The following is a 27,450-nucleotide window of genomic DNA, read 5'->3' on the forward strand; positions in this document are numbered from 1 at the left end:
ACATATGTATTATATACACATATAATACAAACACACATGTATAATATATGTATATTAGTATTATATGTATAATATATGTGTACATGTATGTTATACATATAACATGTTCATATTATATATGATATATGTATGTATATAATAGGTATGTATATGTAGTTATCTATATCTAATAGTAATTCATTTTCAAGTCTTAGTCTTACCTTGATTTTGAAGCTATAAGATGTGCTACCTCTTAGGTGAGATTTCTGGGTCTGGTTTATTTTTTCCTAGTAACAAAAACATTTTGAAGTCTACATTGAAATCCTAGGAAGAAACTTATATTCAAAATCTTAATAGCTTCAGGATCTTTCTGACCTGAACGAAAGGGAAAATGAAGACACTGTGGCATCACTTCAAAAGCCAAGCCTGAAATTCTTCTGTGCTCTAGAGGTGGTGCTGCCACCCTATGGGTGCAGGAGTCCTGGAGTCGGCTTAGCCGAGGGGCCTCTGGACACCGTGGAGGAAGGTCGGTCTCCAGGGGTGGGGTTGGGGGTGCGCACACGCAGGAGGTGGGGGGTGGTAAGAATCAGCCTTTTCCCCAAAGTTTATCTTTTCAGATGAACCATCAGATCCTCCCTTTGCTAAGCTGCTAAAGGCTGGGGAGTGTTCTTTCTGCCTTATCATATGTTTTTTTTTTTCAACTTTAACTTCAAAATTTTAAAGCCAACTTCCTGCCAAGAAACAAAGGCAGAGGGAAATAACATTTTCCCTGTTTTTGATAAAGACTGTGCTTTGTGCTAAAAGTCCTTCAAATTTACATTAATTGTAATGCTCAGAAAAACCATTATCTAAAGATTTAAGTAGACTCTTGTATACTTTACTTCCTATAGAAATGGCTTGAGTGGACAAGCCAAATATAGATATCTAGAAAGGGTCTTCCTATTGATTCTGAGCTTTTTCTTAAAATCTGTGCTCCTCAGCAGAATGTTGAGGGGCAGAGCTAGTATTAGTGGTATAGGGTGAGTCTTGCTGCCTTCCCGAAGCAGAGCTATTAGTGAGGGAATGGCGTTGACTCTGGTAGGTCAGAGACTGGGGGAAATCCAGTCATCTGCACCACTTTAAACTTGTCTCATTGTGTGATTCCAGTCTTTGATGCACAGGAGAGCAGGGTCTAGGAGTGTAACTTCAACTTATCCATTTGAAACCTGTGAGTACCATGAGATATGTGCCAAGTTATTGGTTTGTACCTCCCTTTTAGTTCTTTGGGAACTTGTAGAATAGATCAGGCAGTAAAAATGTACCCTGCCAGGACATATCTGCAGAAAAGCAGTTACATCCTTGTATTGCTAAGACAATGATTTTAGAAACGTGGATGCATTATTTTTGACATATAAGAGACACGTCAATTACTCAGAGAGGCATTTTAAATCCATGTGTTTTGGTTGAATTTAGGGCCGTTGTCATTACTTTTGAAAAGGAAGACAACCCAGAAACTTGCTATTCAGAAGGCTGTGTCAGATGCATTTCAAAAACTGTTGATTGTGGTTTTAGGTAAGACTTTCTTGATTGTCTTCAAATATCTGTTTCAATAGGCAAAAAATAACTATTTTTGAAAAGTTAATTGCATGAAAATAATAGCTGTCTCAAGTACTCTGGATTTTTTACATTCACAAAATACCTTCACAATAGCAATCTCAAATTTGCTCTTTATGACATTTATGAGAAAGATGACAGTAAATATTATTGTCTTACTGTAGAATGACTTGTAGAATGCCTTTCCTCAGTTCACCCAGAACGTGTTTGATGTGCTTGCCTACCTATACAAAGTAGTATAGTTACTATAAGCTTTGGACAATGTGTTTGAGTTCTGTCTCTTAGGTTTTTTTATGCAGTGTTAGATTTTATACCCAGAGAGACTTGAAGGTATTTAATAACTATAAGCTTCACTTTCTTCATTTACAAACTAGAGTTAGTGTTTCAGCTTACTTCAGGGGAGATGAGATCATGAATGTAAAAGCTTAGCACTATGCTTAGACCCTGGTAAGCATGTTAGGGGCAGAGTGAGGGGCGCCCTGGGGTTCCCAAACCTACTTTCTCTAAATAGGTTCTGCCATCCACCACATCAAGACAAAACATACTGTAGTGCATCAGACCTTCAACAGAAAATAACTAATATAACTAGTGTGAAATAAATAGAAAAGAGAAAACACCGTTAAAATAGTTCTCAACTAAACACCCAAAGTGCCTCATCCTTTCATGGGTAAACACCAGTCAAACAGAGTGTGCCCAGAGCAGAATGCTGAGGCCCAAAGCCCGCTGCCAGCCTAAGGCATCTTCTGGTGGGGACCACAGGGAAGGGGCAGAGGGGGCAGCAAGTCTGGAAGGAAAACGGCAAAGTCAAAACCCAAGTCAAGATAAAGGCCGCCATTATCAGCAGCCTTCACCTCTGCCCCTCATCTCCGTCTCCTCCCACGTAAGCCAAGTCCTGGTACCAGTCCACGCTGAGCGCAAACACAGCGTCTTCACGGCTCTCCGCTCCTCGTGCCTCCTGCAGTCTTCCTTCGCCATCTCTCTGCTTCTCCTCAGCCAGGTCTCCTCCATGCCTCACTCATCCTCAGTCTCCTCGAGCGCCTCCTGCTCAGCTCCACCCTTCCGTAGGGCGGGGCAGGAAGCCGACCGCCCTCTCCCTGGATCACTCTGCTACAAGCAGACCCAGTGTGTTAGCTGTTACTGCTGCTGTTCGTCCAAGTGAGCGTTTATCAGATTATGTTTTTGGAGTATCAATTCCGGTCATTTTTATTTCTGACACTGACATTTTGGGTGAATGTGACTTTTATGGGAGAGTCGGCTATGTTTTGTGAGCCTTGAAAGCAGGCATGCTTCTGAATAGTGTTGATTGTGGAATTCTGCAGAGGTCTGTACCCAAAGGAAATGCTGACCAGCAGACAATATCTGAAGAGAATTTTCCCTTGCTTCACATACCTGCACTCTTAGAGACTGAGAAACTCTAGTTAAGTTGTCAAAGACCTTATTTGCTTGTAAGAGGTGACCCTGGAGTGGCCCCAGCCTTCTAGACTGCATAACTGGGCTACATTGTCTTTAAGGTACATGGACCAGTTTCTGCCAATAAAATGCTCAGATGTTTTTGTGTTTTGCTCATGCTCCTCCACCCCGACGTCCCTCCCTTTACCCCTCAAGGGGTGGAATTCTGGCTCCCAGGAAGTAATAGTAGACATTTGACTTATTTCTAATATAAAGTATATCCTGTATTCCTCTAGTCACTAGCTTATATTTGAGTTCACATGAACCACAATATAATATTTAATCATATTGTTGGCTTATTTATAAACATTTTTTTCTGCAATTTTAAGCTTTTTGTTATTATTTCTTAGTCCCTGTCTGTAATATCATAAAGTTTTTTAGTAGCTGGTACTATATATATATATATAAATATATGAATATGAATATGAAGTTTGAGGTGAGAAAACTTCTAGGAAAATTCCTATTTTCTGCTTTTAAAAATCAAAGGAATGTGCAGTTATTAGGTGTAAACAGAAACTAACACCCAATATTGCTGTATATACCTCTACTGTATACAGGAAGTTTAAAAAAAAAAATTCTGAACTGATCATTGTAAACTTTATTTCAGAAAGTGGTAAAATAGCTGTCGAGTACAGACCCGGTGAAGACATCAAAGATGCCAGAGTTGAGGAAGAACTTCAGGATTTAATTGAAGTATGTAGAGACAAAACTTGAGGACTGCACAGTCAGTATAGCCATAATTCAAAGAATCAGCAGGATTGGGAGGTCTTTGGCATGTAGTTAGTTCTTTTATACACATGAAAATGTGAAACTCGGAAATTGATTTTGAGTGCAGATACTTTCTAAGACTTTTCCTGGAGCCCTGGCTTGGCTCTGACCCCTTGTTGGGAGAGAACTAAGAACACTCAGAATACTCCTGTAGTTGTAAGAGACCTCAGAAGCACACCCTTTCAACTCCCCTCAAACAAGACCCCAGAAATCTGGGGAGAAAGGAACTATGACTTTAAGAGTGACTACGCTGTAGCATTAGAAAATTATTGCACTTTTAAATAAGGTGTAATACACAGATCCTGACATCTCATATATGTCTTGTATGAAAACTTGCTGAAGGAAATAAATCAAGTGGATGCTCTGAGTTAGGGAGTAAATTGTCAAAGTAATTTCTAAAAGAAAATATTATTATACTACACATGGGATGTTTAAAAGTGGGAGCAAAAAAATGTACGTCATGTCGTAGAGATTGAGGCTATACTTCTTTGTATTTAGCTTACCCCAAGGTTGCAAAGATCACTTGGAAAGGAATAAAGTAAAGAAAGAAAAAGGTGGTTACAGTCTGAAAAATGATTTTGTGTGTGTGTGTGTGTGCGCAAAATAAATGTTTTTAATTCAACTTAAATCAAACCACTCAAGGTAACATCAAGTTTATCCAAATTTAGGTCCTAAGAAGGCTAACTTACTGTGAGATGTCAGAGGAAGAGATTCATTACTAATGCTAAAGATTTCAAAAACCTGATTATAGAAACAGATCATCTGAGGCCAGTCTTTGAATCAATTCCATTCAAAAACCATTACTATGTACCACACCCTGGGAATAAGGTGAAGCCCCTTTACTCTGGGAGTTTCTAGAGGTATGTCAGACAATAAGCAAGACTAAAACAGATTATAAGAGGGGCCATGAAGGAAGTAAACTGGGTGCTAGTTACAGTATTTCAAGAAAATTATTTAATATGCTAACTTTAACATCCTGAGTGTCTTCATGTGTCCACCGAGGTTAGACTTCTGAGAAGTGGCATATTTACTTTCTTGGATTCATTGCTGTGCTGAGCCAGGGGAACATGGGGGAAGTTATCCCATGCCTGTATAAAATGGCTTGTTTACTTGGTTTCCTATCCTCTCTTCCAGAGTGAACTGCTCACTTCCCAAAACCCCTCCTGCAGAAATTTTGGAATCCTCACTCAGTGTTAGCTCTTATCTTATAGTGAGTTAATGATCAGCAATGGATACTGAGTGTTTAGAAGAAATGGATTCATTTCAGAATAACTAAATGTAAAATATCTCCCCCAGCCCATCCCACTCTAACTCGTGCTCATTTTTCAGGTCAACTACTTGTCTTGGAAGCAGTATGGCCAAGGAGAAGAAGAATGTCTCTCAGATTTCAGCTTTGACGAGGAAGAGTTCGGATTGCCAGAACTGGACCAGCACTTTTGAATTTCCCAGGATGCCTGACTATATGGCTCTCTTGGGAAGCTCTGTGCCTCCCACCCCCCACTCTCACGTCCTTTAATCTCCCACCCACCCACTCCCAAGCTGTTGGAGTCCCGGGCCACCCACGTATGCAGTCTAAATCCTGCCTCTATGAAGGGGAAAAGAAGACCCTGCTGGAAGTAGGTGTGTTCTTGGCAGGGCGAAGGAAGGCTCGTGCTTTGGTGATTCTGGAAAAAGGGCTCGCTCTGGGGGCACAGAACTTATCTTGGCCCGAGACTAATAAAGGTGGCGTAAATAAAGGTGTGGTCAACAAAGGGTGGGGCGTGAGTGGGGGAGGGGCGCGTGGTTGCTAAGTGCGCGGGCATCACGGGGCTGCCATAACGGTTGGGCTCCCGCTCAGGGCGCCGGCGCCCCACTGGCCTGGGTCGCTGCGCCCGGGAGCCTCCGCATGTCATGTCCCGGCTGCGCCTCTGGGCTCCAGGGCTCCTCCTCACGTGGCAACCGTTGTGGCTGCTGTTCCAGGCGGCTCCGGAGTTGGCCCTGGACCCAGTCCAGCTGGCCTCCGACCCCCCAGGGATTATCGAGCCCTGGTCTTCGCACTCCTCCGATCGCCCACCTGAATCTCCACAAGCGCTCACCCCCCCTGCGGAGCCAGGGGGTTTTAATTACCCGGAATCCTCCTCTCCAGCCCAGATGTTGGCGCCGCCTCAGGAGTTGACTGGGACTCTGGTCACAGATTCAGTTGGAGAGCTGTCGCCAGGACCAGATCAGTTTGTGGTTTCACATCAGGAGGTGAATAGCAAGCTGACCCAGCATCAAAGGGCCCCAGAAATGATTCCAATGCGAGGTTGGGATCAGAATCAGGCCCCAACTTTGTTTCCTCCACTCAAAAGTAAGATTCTGACTGTAGCTCTAGATCAGCCTGAAGATCACCAACCCTATGAAACACGTCTTTCACCTCTAGATAGGCAGAGTTCAAGACCAACGAGTTTCATTTTCTCCCCTGAACTCCTGAAGAGAGATGTAGCTGCGCATCCAAGATTTGCCAAAGTTGTTAGAACTCCAGGCCAGTTGCCAAAAACACATCAGCCAATGCCTCAAAAGTTGCAGGATTATCTAGATACTAGCATGGATATCCTTTATCCCGAGGACAACCAACCTACAGACTTAACAGGAGACCCAGAACCACGTCCCGAGCCTCAGGAGGGTGAACTTCTATCCCACGAAGAAGCCCCTGCACAAACTCCTGAGGACGAGGAATCTTTTTCACCCCAAGCTCAGCATCCAGAGTCCTCTGAAGAGGTAGAACCACTTCAGCAGGAGTCAACACCTCCAGAAGTTGCTAAGCTATTTGAAAATTCTGCAACCACACAGCGTGCCCCAGCTGCATCTTCAGAGTCTTCTGAGGAATCAGAACTATCTGTAGGTGAAGAGGAAGCCCCAGATGAACCTTCAGATTCCCCTGAAGAGGATGAACTTCCATCAGACCAGGAGGAAACTTTAGCTCAGCCTACTGAGGAACCTGAGGAAGTGGATTCTTCTCCATCTACTCAGGAAGCCACAACTCATCCTCTAGAGCCATCTACAGAGTTTGCAGCCCAGCCACAACTGCATCGTGAGAAAAATGTTCCATCTGCAAGTCAGAATGAAGCTCAACGCTCACACTTGCACAATGTCACCACTAAACCTGTGGTGGTTGTTATTACCACAACTCCAGAGGTCATTAATGAGGTTGAATCAACCCAGCAGGAGGCACAGCTTCAGCCTCCAGAAAGTCCTGAGGAGGTTGAAACTTACCCAGTTCAGCAGGAAGCCCCAGCCGAGCAGGAAGCTCCAGCTCAGACTGGAGAGGGCTCTGAAGAGGAAGAACCTCCTCCAAGCCTTCAGGAAGCTCCAGGAGAGCTTTCAGAATCATCTACAGAGGGAGGAGCTCAACCATCAGCACCTGATGAGGAAAATGTTCCATCTCCAAGTGAAAATGAATCTCAGCCCTCAGACATGCCCACTGTCACTGCTAAGCCTGTGGTTGTGACTGTTACCTTAACTCCAGAGGTCACTAGTGAGGTTGCACCAACCCAGCAGGAGGCACAGGCTCAGCCTCCAGAAAACCCTGAGGAGGTAGAACCTGCTTCTGTCCCGGAGGAAGCTCAAACTCAGGCTGTAGAAGCTCCTGAGGAGGAAGAACCTCCTCCAAGCCCTCAGGAAGCTCCAGGAGAGCCTTCAGAATCATCTACAGAGGGTGGAGCTCAACCATCAGCACCTGATGAGGAAAATGTTCCATCTCCAAGTGAAAATGAACCTCAACCCTCAGACATGCCCACTGTCACCGCTAAGCCTGTGTTTCTGACTATTATGATAACTCCAGAGATCACTAGTGAGGTTGCACCAACCCAGCAGGAGGAACAGGCTCAGCCTCCGGAGAACCCTGAGGAGATGGAACCTACCCCGGTCCAGGAGGAAGCTCCAGCTCAGGCTGTAGAGGCTCCCGAGGAGGAAGAACCTCCTCCAAACCCTCAGGAGGCCTTGGCACAGCCTTCAGAATCATCTACAGAGGTTGGAGCTCAACCATCAGCACCAAATGAGGAAAATGTTCCATCTCAAACGCAGAATGAAGTTCAACCCTCACATTTGCCCAGTAACACCGTTAAGCCCGTGGTTGTAACTGTTACTGTAAGACCAGAGATCACTAGTGAGGTTGCACCAACCCAGCAGGAGGAACAGGCTCAGCCTCCAGAGAACCCTGAGGAGGTGGAACCTGCCCCAGTCCAGGAGGAAGCTCCAGCTCAGCCTGTAGAGGCTCCCGAGGAGGAAGAACCTCCTCCAAACCCTCAGGAGACCCTGGCACAGCCTCCAGAATCATCTACAGAGGTTGGAGCTCAAACATCAGCACCAAATGAGGAAAATGTTCCATCTCCAAGTGAAAATGAACCTCAGCCTTCAAACTTGCCCACTGTCACCGCTAAGCCTGTGGTTGTGACTGTTACCATAAATCCAGAGATCACTAGTGAGGTAGCACCAACCCAGCAGGAGGCACAGGCCCAGCCTTCAGAAAGCCCTGAGAAGGTGGAACCTGCCCCGGTCCAGGAGGAAGCTCCAGCTCAGCCTGTAGAGGCCCCTGAGGAGGAAGAACCTCCTCTAAACCCTCAGGAGGCCTTGGCACAGCCTTCAGAATCATCTGTAGAGGTTGGAGCTCAACCATCAGCACCTGATGAGGGAAATGTTCCATCTCCAAGTGAAAATGAACCTCAGTCCTCAGACATGCCCACTGTCACCACTAAGCCTGTGGTTGTGACTGTTACCATAACTCCTGCCCAGCAGGAGGCACTGGCTCAGCCTCCAGAGAACCCTGAGGAGGTGGAACCTGCCCCAGTCCAGAAGGAAGCTCCAGCTCAGCCTGTAGAAGCTCCCGAGGAGGAAGAACCTCCTCCAAACCCTCAGGAGACCCTGGCACAGCCTTCAGAATCATCTGTAGAGGTTGGAGCTCAACCATCAGCACCAAATGAGGAAAATGTTCCAACTCCAAGTGAAAATGCACCTCAGCCCTCAAACTTGCCCACTGTCACCACTAAGCCTGTGTTTCTGACTGTTACCATAACTCCTGAGATCACTAGTGAGGTTGTACAAACCCAGCAGGAGGCACCGGCTCAGCCTCCAGAGAACCCTGAGGAGGTGGAACCTACCCCGGTCCAGGAGGAAGCTCCAGCTCAGCCTGTAGAGGCTCCTGAGGAGGAAGAACCTCCTCCAAACCCTCAGGAGGCCTTGGCACAGCCTCCAGAATCATCTACAGAGGGAGGAGCTCAAACATCAGCACCTGATGAGGGAAATGTTCCATCTTCAAGTGAAAATGAACCTCAGCCCTCAAATTTGCCCACTGTCACCACTAAGCCTGTGGTTGTGACTGTTACCATAACTCCAGAGATCACTAGTGAGGTTGCACCAACCCAGCAGGAGGCACAGGCTCAACCTCCAGAGAGCCCTGAGAAGGTGGAACCTGCCCCGGTCCAGGAGGAAGCTCCAGCTCAGGCTGTAGAGGCTCCTGAGGGAGTAGAACCCACTCCAAACTCTCAGGAGGCCCTGGCACAGCCTCCAGAATCATCTGTAGAGGTTGGAGCTCAACCATCAGCACCTGATGAGGGAAATGTTCCATCTTCAAGTGAAAATGCACCTCAGCCCTCAAACTTGCCCACTGTCACCGCTAAGCCTGTGGTTGTGACTGTTACCATAACTCCAGAGGTCACTAATTATGTTGAAACTTCTCCAGCCTATCAAGAGGCGCCAGCTCCACCTGCACAACCCTCTGAAGAGGTGGAACCTGCAGTCTATCAGAAGGTTCCAACTGAGATTCCACAGTATCCTAATGAATTAACTCAAGTGCCAGCAAGTAATGAAGGATTAACTCAACATATAAGTCGGCATCAAACTCATTCAAACTTGCCCAGTGTTACAGTTAGCATAGCTTCTGAGCCTAGTATAGATATTGAATCTTCTGCAGCCCAGCAGGAGGTCCCACTTCAGCCTCTTGAGCGCCTTGAGGAGACAGAACCTTCTCTAACCCAGCCGGATGCCTCAACTAAGCCTCCAGAATCTCCAGAGGTTAAGCCTTTTAGTGAGGAGGAGCAACCAGATCAAATTTATGAGCCTTCTGGAGAAGCTAAACCTTCTCCAACCCAGCAGAAGAAGCTAGCTAAACCTCCAGAGCATCATGAGGTAGCTTCACCAGGTCACCATCATGGTCAGCATTCAAACTTAACCAAGGCCACTGTCAAACCTGCAGAAGTTAAGGTTACCATAACAGTAGGAACTTCTACAGAGGTGGGACCTTCTCCAATTCAGAATGAGGCTCAACCTATGGAAACTTCACCCCAACAAGAGGTCCCAGCCCAGCTCCCACAGACCTCTGAGAAGGCTGAACCTTCTCCAACCCAACAGGAGACACCAGTTCAGACATCAGAAACATCAGAACACTCTAATGAAGAAGTTGGAGTTCATGCTCCAGAGCACGTGGAGGAAGTTTCTACAGGTCAAGATAAAGCTCAGCTTCCAACATTGCCTGATGTCACCATCAAGCCTCTGTCTTTGGTACTTACAGTAACTCCAGATTTCACTGATGAGGTTGAAGAGTTCCCCCAACAAGAGATCCCAAATATGCTTGACATGTCTTCTGAACAGCTGAAAACTTTGTCAGTCCAACAAGAAGTTCCAGGTCCTCATCCAGTCCTCTCTGAAACAGTTGAACATTCTCCACACCAACAGGAGGACGCAGCTCTGCCTGAAGTGGGTGTAGGGTTTTCTCCAGTTCAGCAGGAGGACCCAACTCAACAGTCAGAGCCCAGTGAGGGAACCAGACCGCCAGATCACCAAGGCCCACCTGTTACAGAGCCCCTTATGAATGTTATAGCTCAACCTGGAAGTGAAGCTCAGCATCCAGTGTTTCCTAAATCCACAGCCAAACCCATGGTTCTGACAGTCACCATAACTCCAAAGCCTACTAAGGAAGCTAACAATTCTCCATTGCATCAGGATGACCCTGCTAAACCTCCAGCTCCCCCTGAACAGTCTCAACCCCTTTCCCAACTTCCAGAGTCCCCTGAAAAGGTTGAGTCTTCTCCAGACCAACAAGAGGCTATAGCTCAGACTCCAGATCCCCCTGAGAACACAGGAGGTTTTTCTGTCCAACAGGAGCCCCTAGATGAGCCACCAGAACCCCCTACAAAGACTGAACCATCTGCAGCTGAACAGGAAATGTTAGCTCATCCTCCAAAGCCCACTGAAGTGGTCAAACTTCCAACCCAGCAAGAGACTCCATCTCAATCTCCAGTTACTCAGGTGGATCCAACTATATCTTCTGAGTCCCCTGATAAATCAGGCTCGCTATCCCAGCAAGAAACCCCATATCAGCTTCCAGAGCCCCCCAAGAAAGTAGAATCTTCTCTAACTCAACTGCAGGGCTTATCTCAGCCTCCAGAACTCCCTGAGAAGGTTGAAACATCTTTAGTTCAGGAGGAAGCTGCAGCTCAACCTGAGCCACATGAGACAGAATTCTCTCTAGCCCCCAAGGAGTACCCAATACAGCTTCCAGAGACCCCTGAAAAGGTGGAATCCTCTCCAGATCTGCAAGTTTCTCCTACTCTCTCTTCAGTGCCCAATACAGAGATGGAACCTCCAAACCAACAGGAGTTTCCAACTTCTCTGGAGCCCGCTAATGAGGTAGAAACTCCTCCAGCCCAGCAGACCCCAGTTCAACCTTCAGTCCTTGATGACATTGCAATTCCACCTTCAGGACAGGGTCAAACTCAGCATTCAAACTTTCCCAGTGTCACAGTTAAACCTCTTAGCCTAGAGCTTAGCATAACCCTAGGAGCTAGTATGGAGGAAGAACATTCTACGATCATCCAGAAGAATACTCCTGAAGTGCCACTTCCATATCCAGAGCAGGCTCAGGCTCAGCATCAAACCTTGAGTGAAGTCACATTACATCCTTTGGACCTGGAACTGAACATAACTTCAGAACCCAGTAAGGAGGCTGAAATTTCTCCAGACACGCAGGAGACCACAACTCAACTTCCAGATCCACTATCTCCATTCCAAAGTGAGGAATCAATTCCAGAACAGGATCAAGGTCAGGATCCATTGCTCAACGTCACAATTTCTCCTTTGAACATGGGGCTTAACATAACTCAAGAACATCCTGTGGAGGCTGAACATCCTACAACCTCACAGCAGACAACAACTTCTCCAGAGGACACTGAGGTGCCACTTCCACACGTGGAGCAGGTTCAGGCTCAGTATCCAATCTTGAGTGAAGTCACTGTTCAACCTGTGGGCCTGGAATTTAGCATAACTCCAGAAGCCAGTAAGAAAATTGAACTTTCTCCACTTATTCAGGAAACCCCAAATCAACCTCCAGAGCCACTTAACGATGTTATTGTAGCTCAGTCTCCAGTACACCAGGAGGCAACAGTTCCAACACCAAATCAGGATCAAGTTCAGCATTCGTTGTCATCCAGTGTCACAGTTCAACCTTTGGACCTGGGGCTTACCTTAACTCCAGAACATACTACAGAGGCTGAACATTCCACAGTCCTGCAACAGACCACAGCTCCTCCACAAGAAGTTGAAGTGATAGTTCCACAACCAGAGCAGGTTCAGAGTCAGCATACAACAGTTCAACCTTCAAATCTAGAAAGTACCATGTCTGCTGAGTCCAGTGCAGAGGTTGAACCTTCTCCCATCATGCAGGAGACATCAGCTCAGCCTCCAGAATCTTCTAAAGAAGTGGTTGAGCAGTCATTAATTCAAGAGGTGACATTTCACCCTCCAGAACCTTCTAAAGAAGTGGTTGAGCAGCCATTAATTCAGGAGGTGACAGTTCCTACTTCAGGTCAAGATCAAGTTCTGCATTCTACTTCATACCATGTCATAGATCATCCTTTGGACCTGGGGCTCCCCATAACTCCAGAATATACTACAGAAGCTGAACCTTCTATAGTCCTGCAACAGACTACAACTTCCCTAAAGCAACCTGAAGTGATACTTCCACAATCAGAGCAGGTTCAGAGTCAGTATGCAACAGTTCAGCCTGAAAGTCTGGAAATTAACACGACTGCAGGATTCTATGCAGAGGTTGAACCTTCTCCCATCATGAAGAAGACTTCAGCTCACTCTCTAGAACCACCTAAAGAAGCTCTAGTTGAGCAGCCATTCATTCAGGAGGTGACAGTTCCAACTTCAGGTCAAGATCAAGGTCATCATTCTACCTCACACCATGCAACAGATAATCATTTGAACCTCACCATAACTCCAGAGCATATTATGAAAGCTGGACATTCTACAGTCCAAAAGAAGATTATAACTCCTCAGAGTCAACATACAAACCAAGCCACTATTCTACCTGTGGACATGGAATTTCCTGCAACTCAGCAACAAGAATCAACTGAGACAGTGTTTGCCCTTGCAGTAGCTCAGGATTTATATGAGCAAGGAAGGGGACACATGAATTTTACCAACCAACCAGGACAGAATGCCACTACACACATCAATATATGTGAACTCTGTACCTGCAAAGATGAGACACTTTCATGTGCTGGTCTCAGCCCAAAGCGGAGACTCCGCAGAGTGCCTGTGCCAGAGCCCAACACCTACAATGGCACCTTCACCACCTTGTAAGGATTGCCTCTCATTCACTCTCCTCATTCTTGCCTGACTTGGCAACCTTTCCTCAAACTTTCTGGCCTTCCTCCTTTCCCCAGCCCACACTGACTAACTGCTTTTACCTTTTGTTTTCCTCATTTTTATCCCCCTTCACTAGTCTAACTTGTAATTGCTCTTACTCTTACTCCCTCATCCATTTTTTAGCCCCATGATTTCATTCCTTAACTTCTACTCTCCTCTCATTTTTGTTTCTTCCTCTTTATTGCAGTATTCTGTCCTCCCCATTTTATTAGTGGTAATACTGCCAAGTGGTTAAGAGTAGAGATTCTGGAGCCAGCAGTCTGAACCCTGATCTGTCATTTGTTAGCTTTATGTTTTATCTGTAGTAAATTGGAGATTATGATAACTATCACCTCATAGCATCTTTCTGGGATTTGAATGAGTTCATTAATACCTATACAACATTTATGTCAATGCCTTACATAAGAAGATATATGTATATATGTAATATATATGTATTAGCTATTATTATTATCCAATCCCCTCAGTTATGTTCAGAATTCACCTTTGTTCTCTGACTTTTATATGTAGCACCTATTTTATGCCCAGCCCAAGGCTAAGTAGTGTGGGAGTTGCAAGTATGATATTGTCTCTAGAATATGACAGTGATAAGTCAGAAGTGAGGGAATATGTCTATAAAGGAAGTACTAGAAGAGATAAAGACTATTGATGCTTTTAATTCACCAGAGCCTATAATCGGAGTGTGAAGGTCAGGGAAACAGCATAGAGGAGCTAAAACTTTGGCCAGAACTTAAAGAATAACTGTGATTTGTTAAATAGAGAGAATATAGTCTAACCAAAAGCAAAGCTGTAGGAATGATCAGGCTTTAATAAACAATTAAGTTGTAAGGAAATGGATTATGAAGTAATGAAAAATTATTATAAAAAATCTTGAGTATCATCTAAAGGGGTTTGAAAGTTACATTCTGAGACATGGAGAACTACTGAAAGTTTTCAAAGAAGACCAAAGATGAAAACAAGGGTGTGGGGGGGTCCTCTGGTCCCCAAATACAGTGATATAACTAACACTAGCTCAACAAATTAAAAGGTGGGATTTTAAAGAATTTATTAGTAGAGTAAGCTAGAAAGGAAAGCTTGATTCAAGGAGACCAGAAGAATGCTGTAGCAAAGCCTAGGAGTTAAGTGAGAAAGGGGTGAATCAGAGCGAGTGTGCTAGTAGACAGGAAATCCTGAAAGTACTAGACAGAGAGCCAAAAGGATTTAGTAACTGACTAGAGTTGGGGGAAAAGGAAAGAAAAATCAAATGACTCAGGTTTCTATTCTGGATGATGACAGTGCTGGTGGTATAAGTAGTGGCAGTACAGCAATTGGGGGGAAAAGCCCAGTTTAAAGATGAGTTGAGTTTTAGACATATCTGTTGGTGAGTGTAAATCGGCCAGAAGACTTCTCTGGTTGAGTGGAAATGTCTGCTGAGCACATGGGCAGACAGGTACCGCTTCTCATTTATCTGGATGCTCTGAAAAATATGCCCATAAACCAAATAGGTAAACTGTTGCTGTTCTCAGTTAGTGGTTGAAACCAAACTTCAGACATTTGACATGTCATTTATGGGGACATTTTTCACTGTTAGAAAAATGTCAAAGAAGTGTACAAGGTAAAATATGAAAATTCCATCCCACCCTCCCTCACCCCCATAAGATAATTCCTGTTAGCATTATGGAATATGCTTCCTTCCAGTCTCTTTCCTTTGCATTTTTCCCATCAAGGCGTTACTTGATTTGTCCTTTTCATTATGCAATGTCTAAGATATTTCCACATTAGTCCCTCTGCTATGTAATTGCCATTACCCTCCTAACACCTCAAGAGATTCAACAGATGGCACTGATAGTTGCATGAGTCATTGTTGACTCATAATGATAAATTTTTGCCATTTTTCTGTCTAAGTGTTTATCATTTTCTCACTGCTTTATAACAGGAGTTATTTTAAACACATCAGTAGCGGGGGAGGGGAATAACATATTCAAATTAACTGGCATTATCTTGTGTACCCAAGAAACTGGACAGACAGGGAAACTCAGGTTCTGAAGAGCATGGCCCTACACATGTCTGCATTAATGGTGCAGACTGAGAAGCTGAGAGCTGTGGAATTAGAAAGCTGGGCTTTTCTGTGTTTGAACATTCCCCCCAAGGTTGCCATGATTCTTTCACTTATTCTGTCCATTTTCCTACCTATTCAAGGATATGAACTGTGTTTCTTCACAGAAATTTCCAAGGAAACTCTATTTCTTACATTGATGAAAATATATGGAACTCATACCGTTGGGCTGAGAAACTGTGAGTAAATTTTCTCTAAATATGAATACCAAAAAAAAAAAAAATCACCCTAACTGCATTGTAAAATCCTTATTTTGAGTAAGAATTTTGAAGCTTGAAAGTTAATTTTTAGAAAACATGCATTAAAAAAAAAAAACATGGGAGACTATAACATGAGTCTAGTGAAGCTTCAAGATGTCTGAATTTGAGATTTATTTATACCTGTATGGCAGAGTTTACTAAATCAGGGCGCCATAGTTCCCCAGGGCAGGGTTTAACTTTTATTTTCCCCCCACTATAGATCTTTTTGGTGATCTCTAGAAGCTTAGGGTAATGTTTTTAGATGCATAATAAGTTAATATATAGGAAACAATTCTATTGAAATACAGTTTTCAAAATATATTCTTTAAATGTGGTGATAAGTAATAAATATCATAGTAAATCTTCTTTTTACACAGTAACAGATTGCAGTGGTAGGGCTGTATAAAATATGAACTGCCTTGTAACTTCCAAGTTGTGGTATCTGTAACAAATATATGAAAATAGGTGATTTCTATTGGAGACCAGATGTTAATCTATTGTGGCTTGTTGCCTACATTCACACTGGAATAAAATGTATTTGAAGTTGTGAGAGAGAGATAAAATTTTATTTCCCCTCTAAGTTTGGTGCCCTGAATTCTATTCATTCTGTTAATGGATGCCTCCCCTAAAAGGATGATCCCCAAATGTTGAAATTGGATGCACACCTTTGCATGTATTCAAGAAAGTATAGTTTTCTAGGAAAGGGCCCTTAACTTTTATGAAATTCTTGTAGGGTTATTGTCTCAAAGAACTGAGTCACAAATGTAGTGGAAAAGAAAGACAATTCTCCTATAATCTCTACTTATCTTCATGAGTGATAATAGATGATGTGCTTTAAGTGAGAGTAGTATATCTGAAAATTGATACTCTAACTTTCTGAATTCATTCAACATATATTTATAGAATACTTACTATGTGCCAAGAGCTGCTTTATGTATTAAGGGTCCAGACCCAAGAACAAAACAGACCAAGATCTCATCTCTGGAGAATTTACAAAGAATCTTGAGTTGATTCATTCCTAAGTGTGATTCTTTTTTGTAGTTCAAATTCTGTTTCTGCTCAAGAAAAGGTATGAAATGAACTCCTGGGGCCTCTATTCCTGACTGATGTCCCTGAAAACAAGAGGTGGGAGGTGCTTCTAGCGGCTAGTCGGGGCATGCACACCCTGATCCTTTCTAACGCCAACTGCCCCTGCCTGGAGGAGGCATCTTTGGCTGCCTTGTCCAAAGAGGAAGCATGTGGGGTTGATGTGCTGCTCACGGGCCTACTACACAGCCCAGCCAGTCACCCTGCACTTCCCCCTGGTCATTTCTGGTGAGAAAGCAATTCTTGGAGCTGTTCCTATGCATTAAGCTAAAGTTGTGGATTTTTTTATTATATTTTTTCTATCATTCTTAGGGATTTTTGGTGGAGGCTGGACAGGTAGAGAGTTGGCATATTTCAGTCTGTCACTAGCAGGAAAACAGCTTTGTCCCCCTATTATATTCTAGGGAAATGCAAGCAAATATGTATCAGGCTACATGCTCAAGGATGTTCATAGTGTTAGCTAAAACCTACAAGAATCTTATTGTCCACCAACAGTAGAATGAGCACAGCAGAATCCAGCTCGCTAGAAACATAATACAAGCCATATCAAGATCTTAAATTTTCTGGTAGCCTCTTAAAAAATAAAGGAATAAATAGATGGAAAAAATATATTGATATATTTATTTAATCCTTATATCAAAAACTTTCAATATGTATTTTTATATGCATTAGTAATATATCATTACATGTACAGAGGATAAAATTGCTAATGAGTTTATATTATTTTTCCATACTAATTGAAATTTCAATATGGTTACTTAATTTTTTGTCAAAAAGAATTGATCTATATTCAGATTTCATAACATTTACAGTTGAAAAAGTAGCATCACGTACCCAAATTGTTGCAAATACACTTAATTTCAAATAACTGCATCATTTCCATTTTTAAATTAAACACTTTAAATAATTAAAGTAGATTAAGAAATTCAGCTCTCTACCTGTCTCTGTGACTTAGCTACATGGGTAGCAGGCAGGGAAATGAACCAACTTTAGCTAATGCAACAATATATTTTGCAGAATGTTGATGAAAGCAGCGTAGAGAATAATGCATAAATGACTTCGTTTACATGAAGTTCAAGAAGCAGCAAAACTAAACTATGCTGTTTATGGCTTATAGATGATAAGTAGAGGTACATGTTTAAAAACAAGGGCGTTACTACCAGTTAAGATAGGTAAGGTAAGAGAAGTAATTACCTTTCAGGGTCAGAGAAGGTTGTGGTTGGGAAGGGGCACGCAGGGGCTACTGGGAAGCCTGCAGCATTCGTTCCTGACATGGATGAACTCATGGAGGCCTTTGTTTTATGATTATTAAGCTGTGTTCATTTTAGGTACATTTTCTCAAAATATTTCACCGCCACCACCCCTTCTATCCCTTGACAGTTTTCTCTCCCTCAGTGTTGTTTATTAATGACCATCTTTATACAAAATGAAATACTTTTTCCAATCATCTGTTTGGTAAATGCCCAAAATACTTGTCTTTGTCATTCTGACTTGATTTATTGCACATGATTCCCTCAAATTCACGCTATTGTGCTGTAAATAGCAACATTTCGTCTTTTCCTGGTGCTGAATAGTACTCCATGGTGTCAGTACACCACATCTCCCTACCCAGTCTTCTGTCAACGAGCATTAGGTTGCTCCTGCTGCAATAAGCATTGCACTTTTCAAAAAATTTAATGGGGAAAAATATCAAATCGCTTCATTTGTAGCCCCGAGCTAGTTCTGTATGGGGCTTCTATAGTATGTTTGGGGAAAGAAGGAGAAATGGCCACCCAGAGCTTGGGTCTAACAGACTTTTTGATCTAGGTAGTAGATAGACGACTTTAAATATCCTATTGGTTGGGGAGAATAGCAGTGTGCGTGTGAGAGAGACAGATGGAGATGGACGCAAAGGAGGACATGAGAAGAAAGGTTTGAGTTAAAACAGGCAGAGGTCACCATCCCTAGCTTTAGGGGTGTCCCACATACTCAGGTTTCCCCCACATGTAGTCATGGATCCCGTGTAGTAAATACTTTTTTTCATTTGGATCCAGAAGTAATCTTTTCATTTTTCAGGATTATCAGTGAAAATCATTTGACTGAATTACACAAGGATTCATTTGAAGGCCTGCTATCCCTCCAGTATTTGTAAGTTGTTAATCATCTTTTTGAGTTTTTAGTTATTTATAAAATAAGGAATTCAAATTAATAATCTTTACCATTTCTTCCAGTAATAAAATTCTACAGTTGTGTCAGTCTGTGAAGGGTCTCAGCTGATCTCTAGCATTAAGTAATTCTTATGCATTTGCAGCATTTTTAATTATATAGACAAGATATTGACAGAAAAAAATTCAGTTAGAGAGGAAAAATAGCAATGAGATCTGAGCAGCTAGAAACAGCCATATGAACCTAATTATGTAACTGTTCATAAACCATCTGCTCATATTGATGTTTATATTTGACCCGTGGGTCAAATCCCATGACCCATGGTTCATTTTTATATTGTTCACAAGTTAAGAACTGTTTTTATATGGTAAAAAAAAAAGTCTGTAAAAGAAACAGAAGGCCACACAACAGAGATCATGTATGACCTGCAAAGCTTGATTATTTACTGTCTGGCATTTACAGATAAGATTTGAAAAAAACTTGTTTTATATTTATTTTTTTTCTTTCTTTTTAAAAATAATATAATAGTTTATTTCTATATCATTGTTTGCCTTTTCCCATCTCAGTTGTAATCCCCGTGGGCTTCCTGTCACCAAATCACCCGCGTGCCATCAACATAGTCCAGTACACTTGTTCCCTCCCCCCCTTTTTGATCCCTTCCCCATTCCACCCCTGTAAAATGTCTCTGGTATATAGTTGATCGTTATTATTTTCTCCCCTGGTAGAACACCTTAATTTGAATGCCAGAATTCCAAATTAATCTAAATTAACAAATATGAAATATTTGATTAAGCAGATGTATCACATAAATAGTATTATCAAGAACATAGTAAGTTACCAAGTGAGCAGACTGGTGTTAAGGTTTTTAATGCAGGAATTTTTATGCCAGTATTAAAAGTAATGTTTATAAGGATGATTAACTGGTATAATTAGAAATGCTTATAGCCTGACTACCATGTTATCACAAAGGTGCTGTAGGACACACCCTACCCCCAACTATGGATTCCCTGAATATAGTTCCCACCCCCATAGTGACTAATTCAGCCATTTCACAGTAGGGCTGAAGTATGCGTAGTACTAAGTTCCCAAGTGATCTCTTTTCCAGCGAGGCTGTATTGAGAACTACTTCCGAGGGTTAATCTGGTAACTGTGTGAGCATGGATTAGCACGGCAGAGCCTAGAGGTGACACCCACCTCGGTGGAAAGTGAGGGACTAAGCTGGAAACAATAGAAATAGGAGAGTCAACTATAGTCAAAGGTAATAGATGTTTAAAATAGAAATCTAGTGCCTGTCGTTTTCTGCTGCCCTGCTACTGTACAAGGGAAGCAATGAAGTTCATGAACTATTAAGACAATGTAAAGCCAAAACATGAAGTTCTATTAATATGATGGAAAGTGTAATAGTGAATTAGTTCAAAGTTATGTATAAATCAGAGGAGTAACTTTCTTTCAAGTTATGTGAAAGGTTATCTTTTATTTCTTCTGGTATTGAATTGACCCAGAAAAATATCACTAAACCAACAAGGTATAAATGTAAGAATGTTCCTTTTAATAGTGGAAATAATAATTATATATAGAGTTTTAAAACTTTGAGCTCATAGAAATTAATAAAAACAAAAGATCAGCTAGTCAACCCTTCTGCTATCAGGAAAGATAACCTCCAAAATCTACTAAAAGTTATAGTTCTATATTTTATTTAACGAAGATTATGAAGGTGGGAGAGATGAGACAGGGTTTTCAGGGCCCCAGAAGGTTCAAATTTCAGTTCCTAAGGTTTAAAGTTTAGGGAGGAGCTACTCATTCGATATTATCACTCTGACCTCTACTAGTTATTCCTACAAATCAGATACCTAGTAGCTAATTGAGGCAATACTTTCCTTTTACTTTTCCTAGAGATTTGTCCTGCAATAAAATACAGTCTATTGAAAGGCGTACATTTGAACCACTTCCTTTCTTGCAGTTTATGTAAGTTACAAATATAACTTCATTATATCTGGGGTGTTTACAAAAGTTAGTTACAAACCTCATTGTTATTCATTTTTAAATATTAAAATTTTTATTAGTAGAAAGCTACCAAAATTATCTACCAAAAAATTTTTTTTTTGTCTCTAATAAAGATTAGTGTGAAAATTACAGATTAGGCTGAATCATTCTAGAACAACAGTCAACCAGGGTGACTTAGTACCCAGGTGACATTTGGCAATGTCTTGTCGGAACTGATAACGGCCCTGGCCTTAGAGTGCAGAGAGCAGAGATGCAGCAAAATGCCCTGCAGAGTGCAGGAAAGCTGCCCCATAACAAGGGATGGCCCAGGCCAAAATACCCACAGTGCTGAAGTCTTGAAACTCAGTTATACAGAAATAAAGGTCACTTAACAAAAGTATTTACTGGGAATTTACTATTTTATATCGATTGCACCTATGTATAAACATGACAGTATAGATCACAAGCAAATATCTTCTACCACGAGATTTCTTTAGTGCATGGAGAAAGTATTGGGGTTATACTTCATCACACATAACTTAGAATTCCTGCCAAAGGACACATGTTCTAAAAGAATATAATTTTTCTTTTTTTTTTTTTCTCAGAAATCTTGGTTGCAATTTACTCACAGAACTGAGCTTTGGAACATTTCAGGCCTGGCATGGAATGCAGTTTTTACATAAGCTGTAAGTAAAGTAGAAGCTGAGTACATGTAACAAACTGTGTGTAGAAACATCATACCATTATTGGTTATCTGAGTATAAATCCAATGTGAATTCTGAAAATCATGTCTTCAAGTCCATTCATTTTTTACAAATGAGGAAACTAAGGTACAAAGAGGCCAAGAGATGGTCTCAGGTGACATGCTTTGCTTTCCCTCCTGCCGTCGGAGCCTTGGTCAATGACAGGCACCAGAGCGGCACTGATCTGGGGATCCCAGAGATGGCGCCTGTAATATGTGTATTCCCCTTGAAACGCCATTTTGAATTTAACTTTGATTCCTCCTCCTGTGTAAAGTTCATGACTGCTTGTACGTATGCAACATAGAGCCACAAAGAATCAAGTTTAGCACAAAAATCTCCAAGGAACAGACATGGATTCTTCCTTTGACTTGGCAAAGCAGAAAGAATTCCTGAACACCCACCACAGGAACGTTTTCTCCCAAATCACCAAGAACATTTTTTCTTTAAAGATTTCTTTATTTGTGCATACAGAACTGGGGTACAGGCCAGAGGTGCAGGGGCAGTGAGAGGATTCACCAGAGTAAGAGCGGGAAGCAGAACAGGCCGACTGATGAAGTACACTGCTGAGGGGAGCAGCGGGCGGGTCAGGAGAGGTCTGCCACACCATGTGGGTCAGCTCCGGGGCAGGGAGGGAACTCATGCTAAAGTGGCGTTAGCTTCTTAGTGCTGTGCTTTAACCCGCTGCACCACCAGGGAAGACCCACCAAGAACATTTTTTAAAAACTGAACAATAGGAGCCTTTGAGGTGTGGAATATTCATAAAGAAAACACATTACTGCAGCTTAATCCCATGTACTTTCTTGCCTTTCAACAACAACAAAAAATCTGTGCTTTCTCTGTGACACAGGAAATCATTATGGGTATGTTCAGTCATTAGGCTAGAGGGGGACTTTAGTCCCAAGGTAGAGATCTGCTTTAGACCTGACACTGGAAAAGATAGTTCTACCTGTCTTGTGGTTCAGATATCCAGTTTTCATGGTTTCCTTCAGGTTATATGAACATGTTCAGGGTGTCTCTGAAAGCTGGATTAAGAGTTTCTGCAGAAGCCCAGCTGATGCCTCCCCTTTCTACTCACTAATTTGCTGAAGCCTAATTTGGAAAAGGAATACTGATGCTCGGCTTTCCTCCCACAAACATGCCAGAGAGCAGGCCAAGTAGGGCTCTCCACCGAGAAACTTCAGTTGTGTCAATGTGCTCTTCACCTCATCATCTTTACTGATCATTGTATAACACCAAGAGTCCTTTATAAGACTCTATTTCGGTGTAGTTATGTAAGCCACAGAAGAAAAACTCATCAAAAAGTTGTGGAATCACCATTGGTAAAAATTAATGAATTTGTACAACTGAGATGAAAAAATGCACAGTGATGTAATAATAAGCTATTATATAAATAAATAAATAACATTCACCGTTAAAAAAATTAATGAATTCATTCAGAAACACGTGCTGAGTAACATGTCTCCTGTGCATCAGTACACATACTGTTGATGCAAAGAAGGCTAGAATAGGGTCTTGGTCCCCAAAAACTCCTACTGTAAGGAGGAAGATGGGTGTTAATGGGGAAACCTACCAGAGCAGCACTTGCCCCTGCTGGTGGTGACAGGTCTGAACTGGCATAGTGGTGACGGGTCTGAACTGGCATAGTAGGGAATGGGCAGTTGGTTGGAAGACATCCAGCTCGTTCATCTTGAGTTTCTGTGTTCATCTCATGACAGGAAAAGGTAATGAAAGAATAAGAGCTAAGTGGTGTTGGAAATAAACTAATACTCGTGTCATGATTGGAATAGAATTGTGCTCCTGAAACTTAATTCACAGTTACTTTCAAAAGATTGTCACAATATTCACTGGGGGCTGGACTCCTTTGCTTTGAGCCAAAGTTTTCTAATAGACAAAGCTAATTTGTTCCAAGTAATATTTGCTATGGTGAAATATAAACATTGTTGAAATATAAACTTGTCTCTTCCCAAAGGCAAGTTGCTAAAAGAGAATACCACCCCTCAAGTTAAGTCATTTGATTAGCTATTACCTTGCTGGGATTTATGAGTTGAGACAATATTTTTCCAGAGTTAAATACGTTTGTTTAAAAAAACCAAGCTGAGATGGATTTACCATGAGTTGACTGAGGTTTAGGCTGGAGGGCTTCTTGCTTGCATAGACCTGGTCTTGGGAGGGGTCCTAGCAATTTTTTATTCATAATTTTACATGCATTCATTATGCAGGATTTCCTGTAGTAGATGGGACCCAGGCCCCACAAATCTTGATTAACCCCTGGGTTCCAGGTAGTTATATCACAGTAAGTTTCTTGAATGAAGTGTCTATATTATTGACAAACTGAATCAACAAGTTAGCAATGTGGTAAAGACTCTATTTTGAATGTGAAATCCACCTCGGAGACAGGCCAAAAGTTTACTAATAAGTATGATTTTTGAATAATAATAATAATCATGTTTCTTTCAGCTGAAATACATTATGGAAGTCAGCAATGGTTAATAATACCAAATGTGAAGTATACTTTTCCCCCAACTAAAAAGTGCTTCTCCTTCATTCACCTACACAGGTCCAGACTGATGGCTTATTTTAAAAATTTCTTTCAAGTCACTTCATTGGCTCTAACCATCTGAGCTCCCTGGTTTTAGAGACAGAAGGACTGTACACTGTAGAAAGGCCACACCTTACCCAGACAGTGCACATTCACAGGCTGGCTCGTGGGCGCTATGTCGAAGTGGTGCCAAGAAAAGGCACAAAGAGAGAATAAAGGGAACCCTAACCCTGGCCGCCCGTTGAGGGGCATAGCCACGCTAGAGAAGACCATCTGTATGACGGCAGACTGAGCTGCGGCCACAGAGAAGCTGCAGGCGGGTGCTGACAGGGAGCGCCAGCTTCTGGCATGTCCGCAGGACAGTTTACACGCGCCAGTGTGTTGTCATCACTTCTTGGTATGTACTGGAATCCTGGCACTGCTTCTCCAATTCAGAAATGCCTAAACATTAAGGATGAAAATAACAACTCGGAGCTATCTTCTGGGAGTGATGTAGGCTTTTATTTGTAACAGTTTTAAAGTTTTGAGATTGTCACACCTAGCAATTACTCAACTTTTCTTTTCCCAAATGCATCTTATGCTTCCCAACTGGTATCTTCTTTCTTGGAAATTCTTCTTTAGAAAGTCTTTCTTTGCCCAGCAACATTTCCTTAATACCTACAGTTTATTAGGTACTTACTATGTTCCAGGCATTATACTTAGTACTTTTGCTTATCATATAATTTAAGGTAGCATGTCTGAAGCTCTTGGTGAGTGCGTCATACGTGTTTCCTCACACTAGCTCATTTTAGCTTCCCTAGCAACTCTTGTGATGTAGATATTATTATCCCCCATTTGGGGGATGAAGACATCAAAACTCAAATGCTGGATAACTAACAGTTACTAAGTGGCATAACTCCTTGAGAACTTTGCAAGTAATTTTCCATGCAGCTCAGCTGTGCCTTGTAACAGGCACTAAAGGAAGACCATTTGACTTTTCTCGCATTGTATCTTGAAGCTGTTTTCTAATTTGAATAGGACCTTTGAGATTGGGAATTCCTTTCCTTATAGCACTTCCACTCCCCTGGCCATCTGCAGTGGGCATCTCCAGGGTTTCTGCTCCCTGGCCAGTGCAGCTATGACATCATCACGGCTGAGCACCTATTCTGAGCCCGGCTTTCTATTCCTTCCTTGGATCGCCCGCTCTTTCATTTAATCCTCAAACTCTCCTGAAGCAGATGGTGCTAAGGCACAGAGATGTTCATGACACAGGTCACTTCACCAGAAAGTGAGGACCAGATTCAAACCCACGCCTGCCTGACCCTTTGCTTCTTGTGCTGTTCTTCATGCAGGACTCTTCTTCAAGGCTGTCCTCAGAATTTGATTAAAATATAGACTCACCACTTCAGATTCTTTAGATTTTTGCCCCCTGAGAAAGGAGTTACGTGATGCAATTAGGGGTCTTGTATTGAGGAGCTTCCCATGGAGAGTCATGCTCTCATGGCTCATGGACCTATGTAGATGAATAAAGGAAAGGGGTTACTCCATCCCCAAGTACTTGGAACCTGCTGGAACAGGGTTTAGGTCACTCTGCTTGTTTCTTTGACCACCTTCAAGGAACCAGTTTTCCCTGCCTGACTTGAGACTCTGGCATAGACAGTTTTGGAATTTGTCCTATTTTAATTTTCCCTGCCTACTTTGGACATTTTTTCAGCTAAAGCTGTTAGGATTTCAGTACATTCAGGACAGTGATGGCATGTTTCAGTCCTCAATTCTTCTCTGTCTCCTCAGTTAATAGAAAGGAAACGTAGCCCATCTGTCTGGACCTGTGTAGAAGAATTTGGAGAAAAAAAAAATAGCAGGTAAGAAATGTTGCCTTGCTTTGCGAGCTACCTTTAATCTGTTGCATTGTTCTACAACAAATGTCTTAAGCAAAAATTGAGTTTTCTCCTTCCAATATGATATATTTTTTAAAAAATTCTGAACATATTTCTTATACTTGGAGACAGTCACTACATCTTACCCCTGCCAAATATAAGCGTATGTATGTCAAAAGGCAATGGGTTAGGAGTTAGCAGAAGTTTTATCTATAAAATAAAGGAATTAAGCCAAAATGGAAGGGCAGTGTCCACTGTGGTCATATTGTGGTTTATGGAGAAAAGTTGCTTCAAAGTCCCCCAAATTTGAGCTGTTTAGTCATTTCTTACTCACTCTCTCCCTTACCCAGGTCTCACCTTAGTGAAGGAAGACTGTACTAAAGACAGCAGGACAAAATAGGATAATTTAGATTGGCCCAATATTTGATATCACTGGGGTTAAATACAAGGACATTAATCTCAGTTGGAGAAAAGCTGCCTGGTTAAGCGGAATACTGGGTACACTTTCATCAATAAGCTAATTAAGAAAGAGTAAAGAAGAGAAAATTTTGGAGGAAAATGAACTTTGCTACATTGTTTTTGCTGCCTGTTGCTTTATGTCTTGCTTAATGCCTGGGAGGCTTAGGAGGGTGGAAGAAGTTGCTAGCACAGAGCATTTTAATGCCAAAAAGAAAAAAAAAGTTTTTCAAAGCAAATGACATTCAGAGTCTCAATGTTTAAGGAACTACACTTAAGCAGACATGGGGCTATCACATCCTTTCTCTTTATAACATCATCTTACTATTGACCATTGTTATAAATCAGACAAGTTAATGCTGCTGAAAAATCTAGACGATCCCAAGGCAAGAGCAAATAATATGGTCCTTAGTCTTGACAATGACCTACTCTTTGATCACAGAGAAGCTTAGCCTTTACTCTTTCTTTCCTCTACCAATGTGTTTGGTCTTCTGGCAACTAGTGCTCTCTATTACAACATGGTTCTTAAAAAAAAAAATTGAAATATAATCCAGATAGCATAAAACTTATTATAAAATATAATGTTCAGTGGTTTTTGTGTTTTTGTTTTGTTTTAAACATGTTCACAAAGTTGTAAAGCAATTGCCACTATTTAACTCCTGGCCATTTTCAGCACACTGGAATGAAATACCATTAGCTATCGCTCCCATTTCTCCCTCGCTCTAGGCCTAGCAACTTCTAATTTACCTTCCATCCTTGTGGATTTGCCTGAAGTGAACATTTCATACAAACAAAACATTATGACATAGATCCTTTGGCATTTCTCTTCTTTCACATAGCATTTTTTTTT

The 27,450-nt window shown here is 42.1% G+C and overlaps 2 protein-coding genes across 3 annotated transcripts in view; both read left to right on the plus strand.

Annotated features, from left to right (window-relative positions):
• The window catches only part of RDM1 (RAD52 motif containing 1), an 8,719-nt gene extending 3,213 nt beyond the window's left edge, over positions 1 to 5,506 (plus strand). Inside the window, exons 4-7 of one of the 2 annotated variants that reach the window (XM_004684070.2) lie at positions 337 to 505; positions 1,432 to 1,530; positions 3,629 to 3,714; positions 5,119 to 5,506. In XM_004684070.2, the coding sequence (XP_004684127.2) occupies positions 337 to 505; positions 1,432 to 1,530; positions 3,629 to 3,714; positions 5,119 to 5,229 (465 nt within the window). In that variant the 3' untranslated portion in view covers positions 5,230 to 5,506. The remainder of the gene's footprint in view (positions 1 to 336; positions 506 to 1,431; positions 1,531 to 3,628; positions 3,715 to 5,118) is intronic. The other variant, XM_012726121.1, reaches the window with a different exon arrangement.
• A 173-nt stretch (positions 5,507 to 5,679) lies between these two features.
• Positions 5,680 to 27,450, plus strand: part of LOC101632737 (leucine-rich repeat-containing protein 37A-like) — a 40,592-nt gene continuing 18,821 nt past the window's right edge. The window contains exons 1-7 of the mRNA XM_012726026.1: positions 5,680 to 6,018; positions 6,337 to 12,607; positions 13,241 to 13,388; positions 15,661 to 15,732; positions 18,934 to 19,005; positions 20,917 to 20,988; positions 21,612 to 21,692. Coding sequence (XP_012581480.1) covers positions 5,680 to 6,018; positions 6,337 to 12,607; positions 13,241 to 13,388; positions 15,661 to 15,732; positions 18,934 to 19,005; positions 20,917 to 20,988; positions 21,612 to 21,692 — 7,055 coding nt within the window. The remainder of the gene's footprint in view (positions 6,019 to 6,336; positions 12,608 to 13,240; positions 13,389 to 15,660; positions 15,733 to 18,933; positions 19,006 to 20,916; positions 20,989 to 21,611; positions 21,693 to 27,450) is intronic.

This window comes from Condylura cristata, unplaced genomic scaffold (assembly GCF_000260355.1).
Source record: "Condylura cristata isolate star-nosed mole 26May11 unplaced genomic scaffold, ConCri1.0 scaffold00017, whole genome shotgun sequence".
NCBI classification, from domain to species: domain Eukaryota; kingdom Metazoa; phylum Chordata; class Mammalia; order Eulipotyphla; family Talpidae; genus Condylura; species Condylura cristata.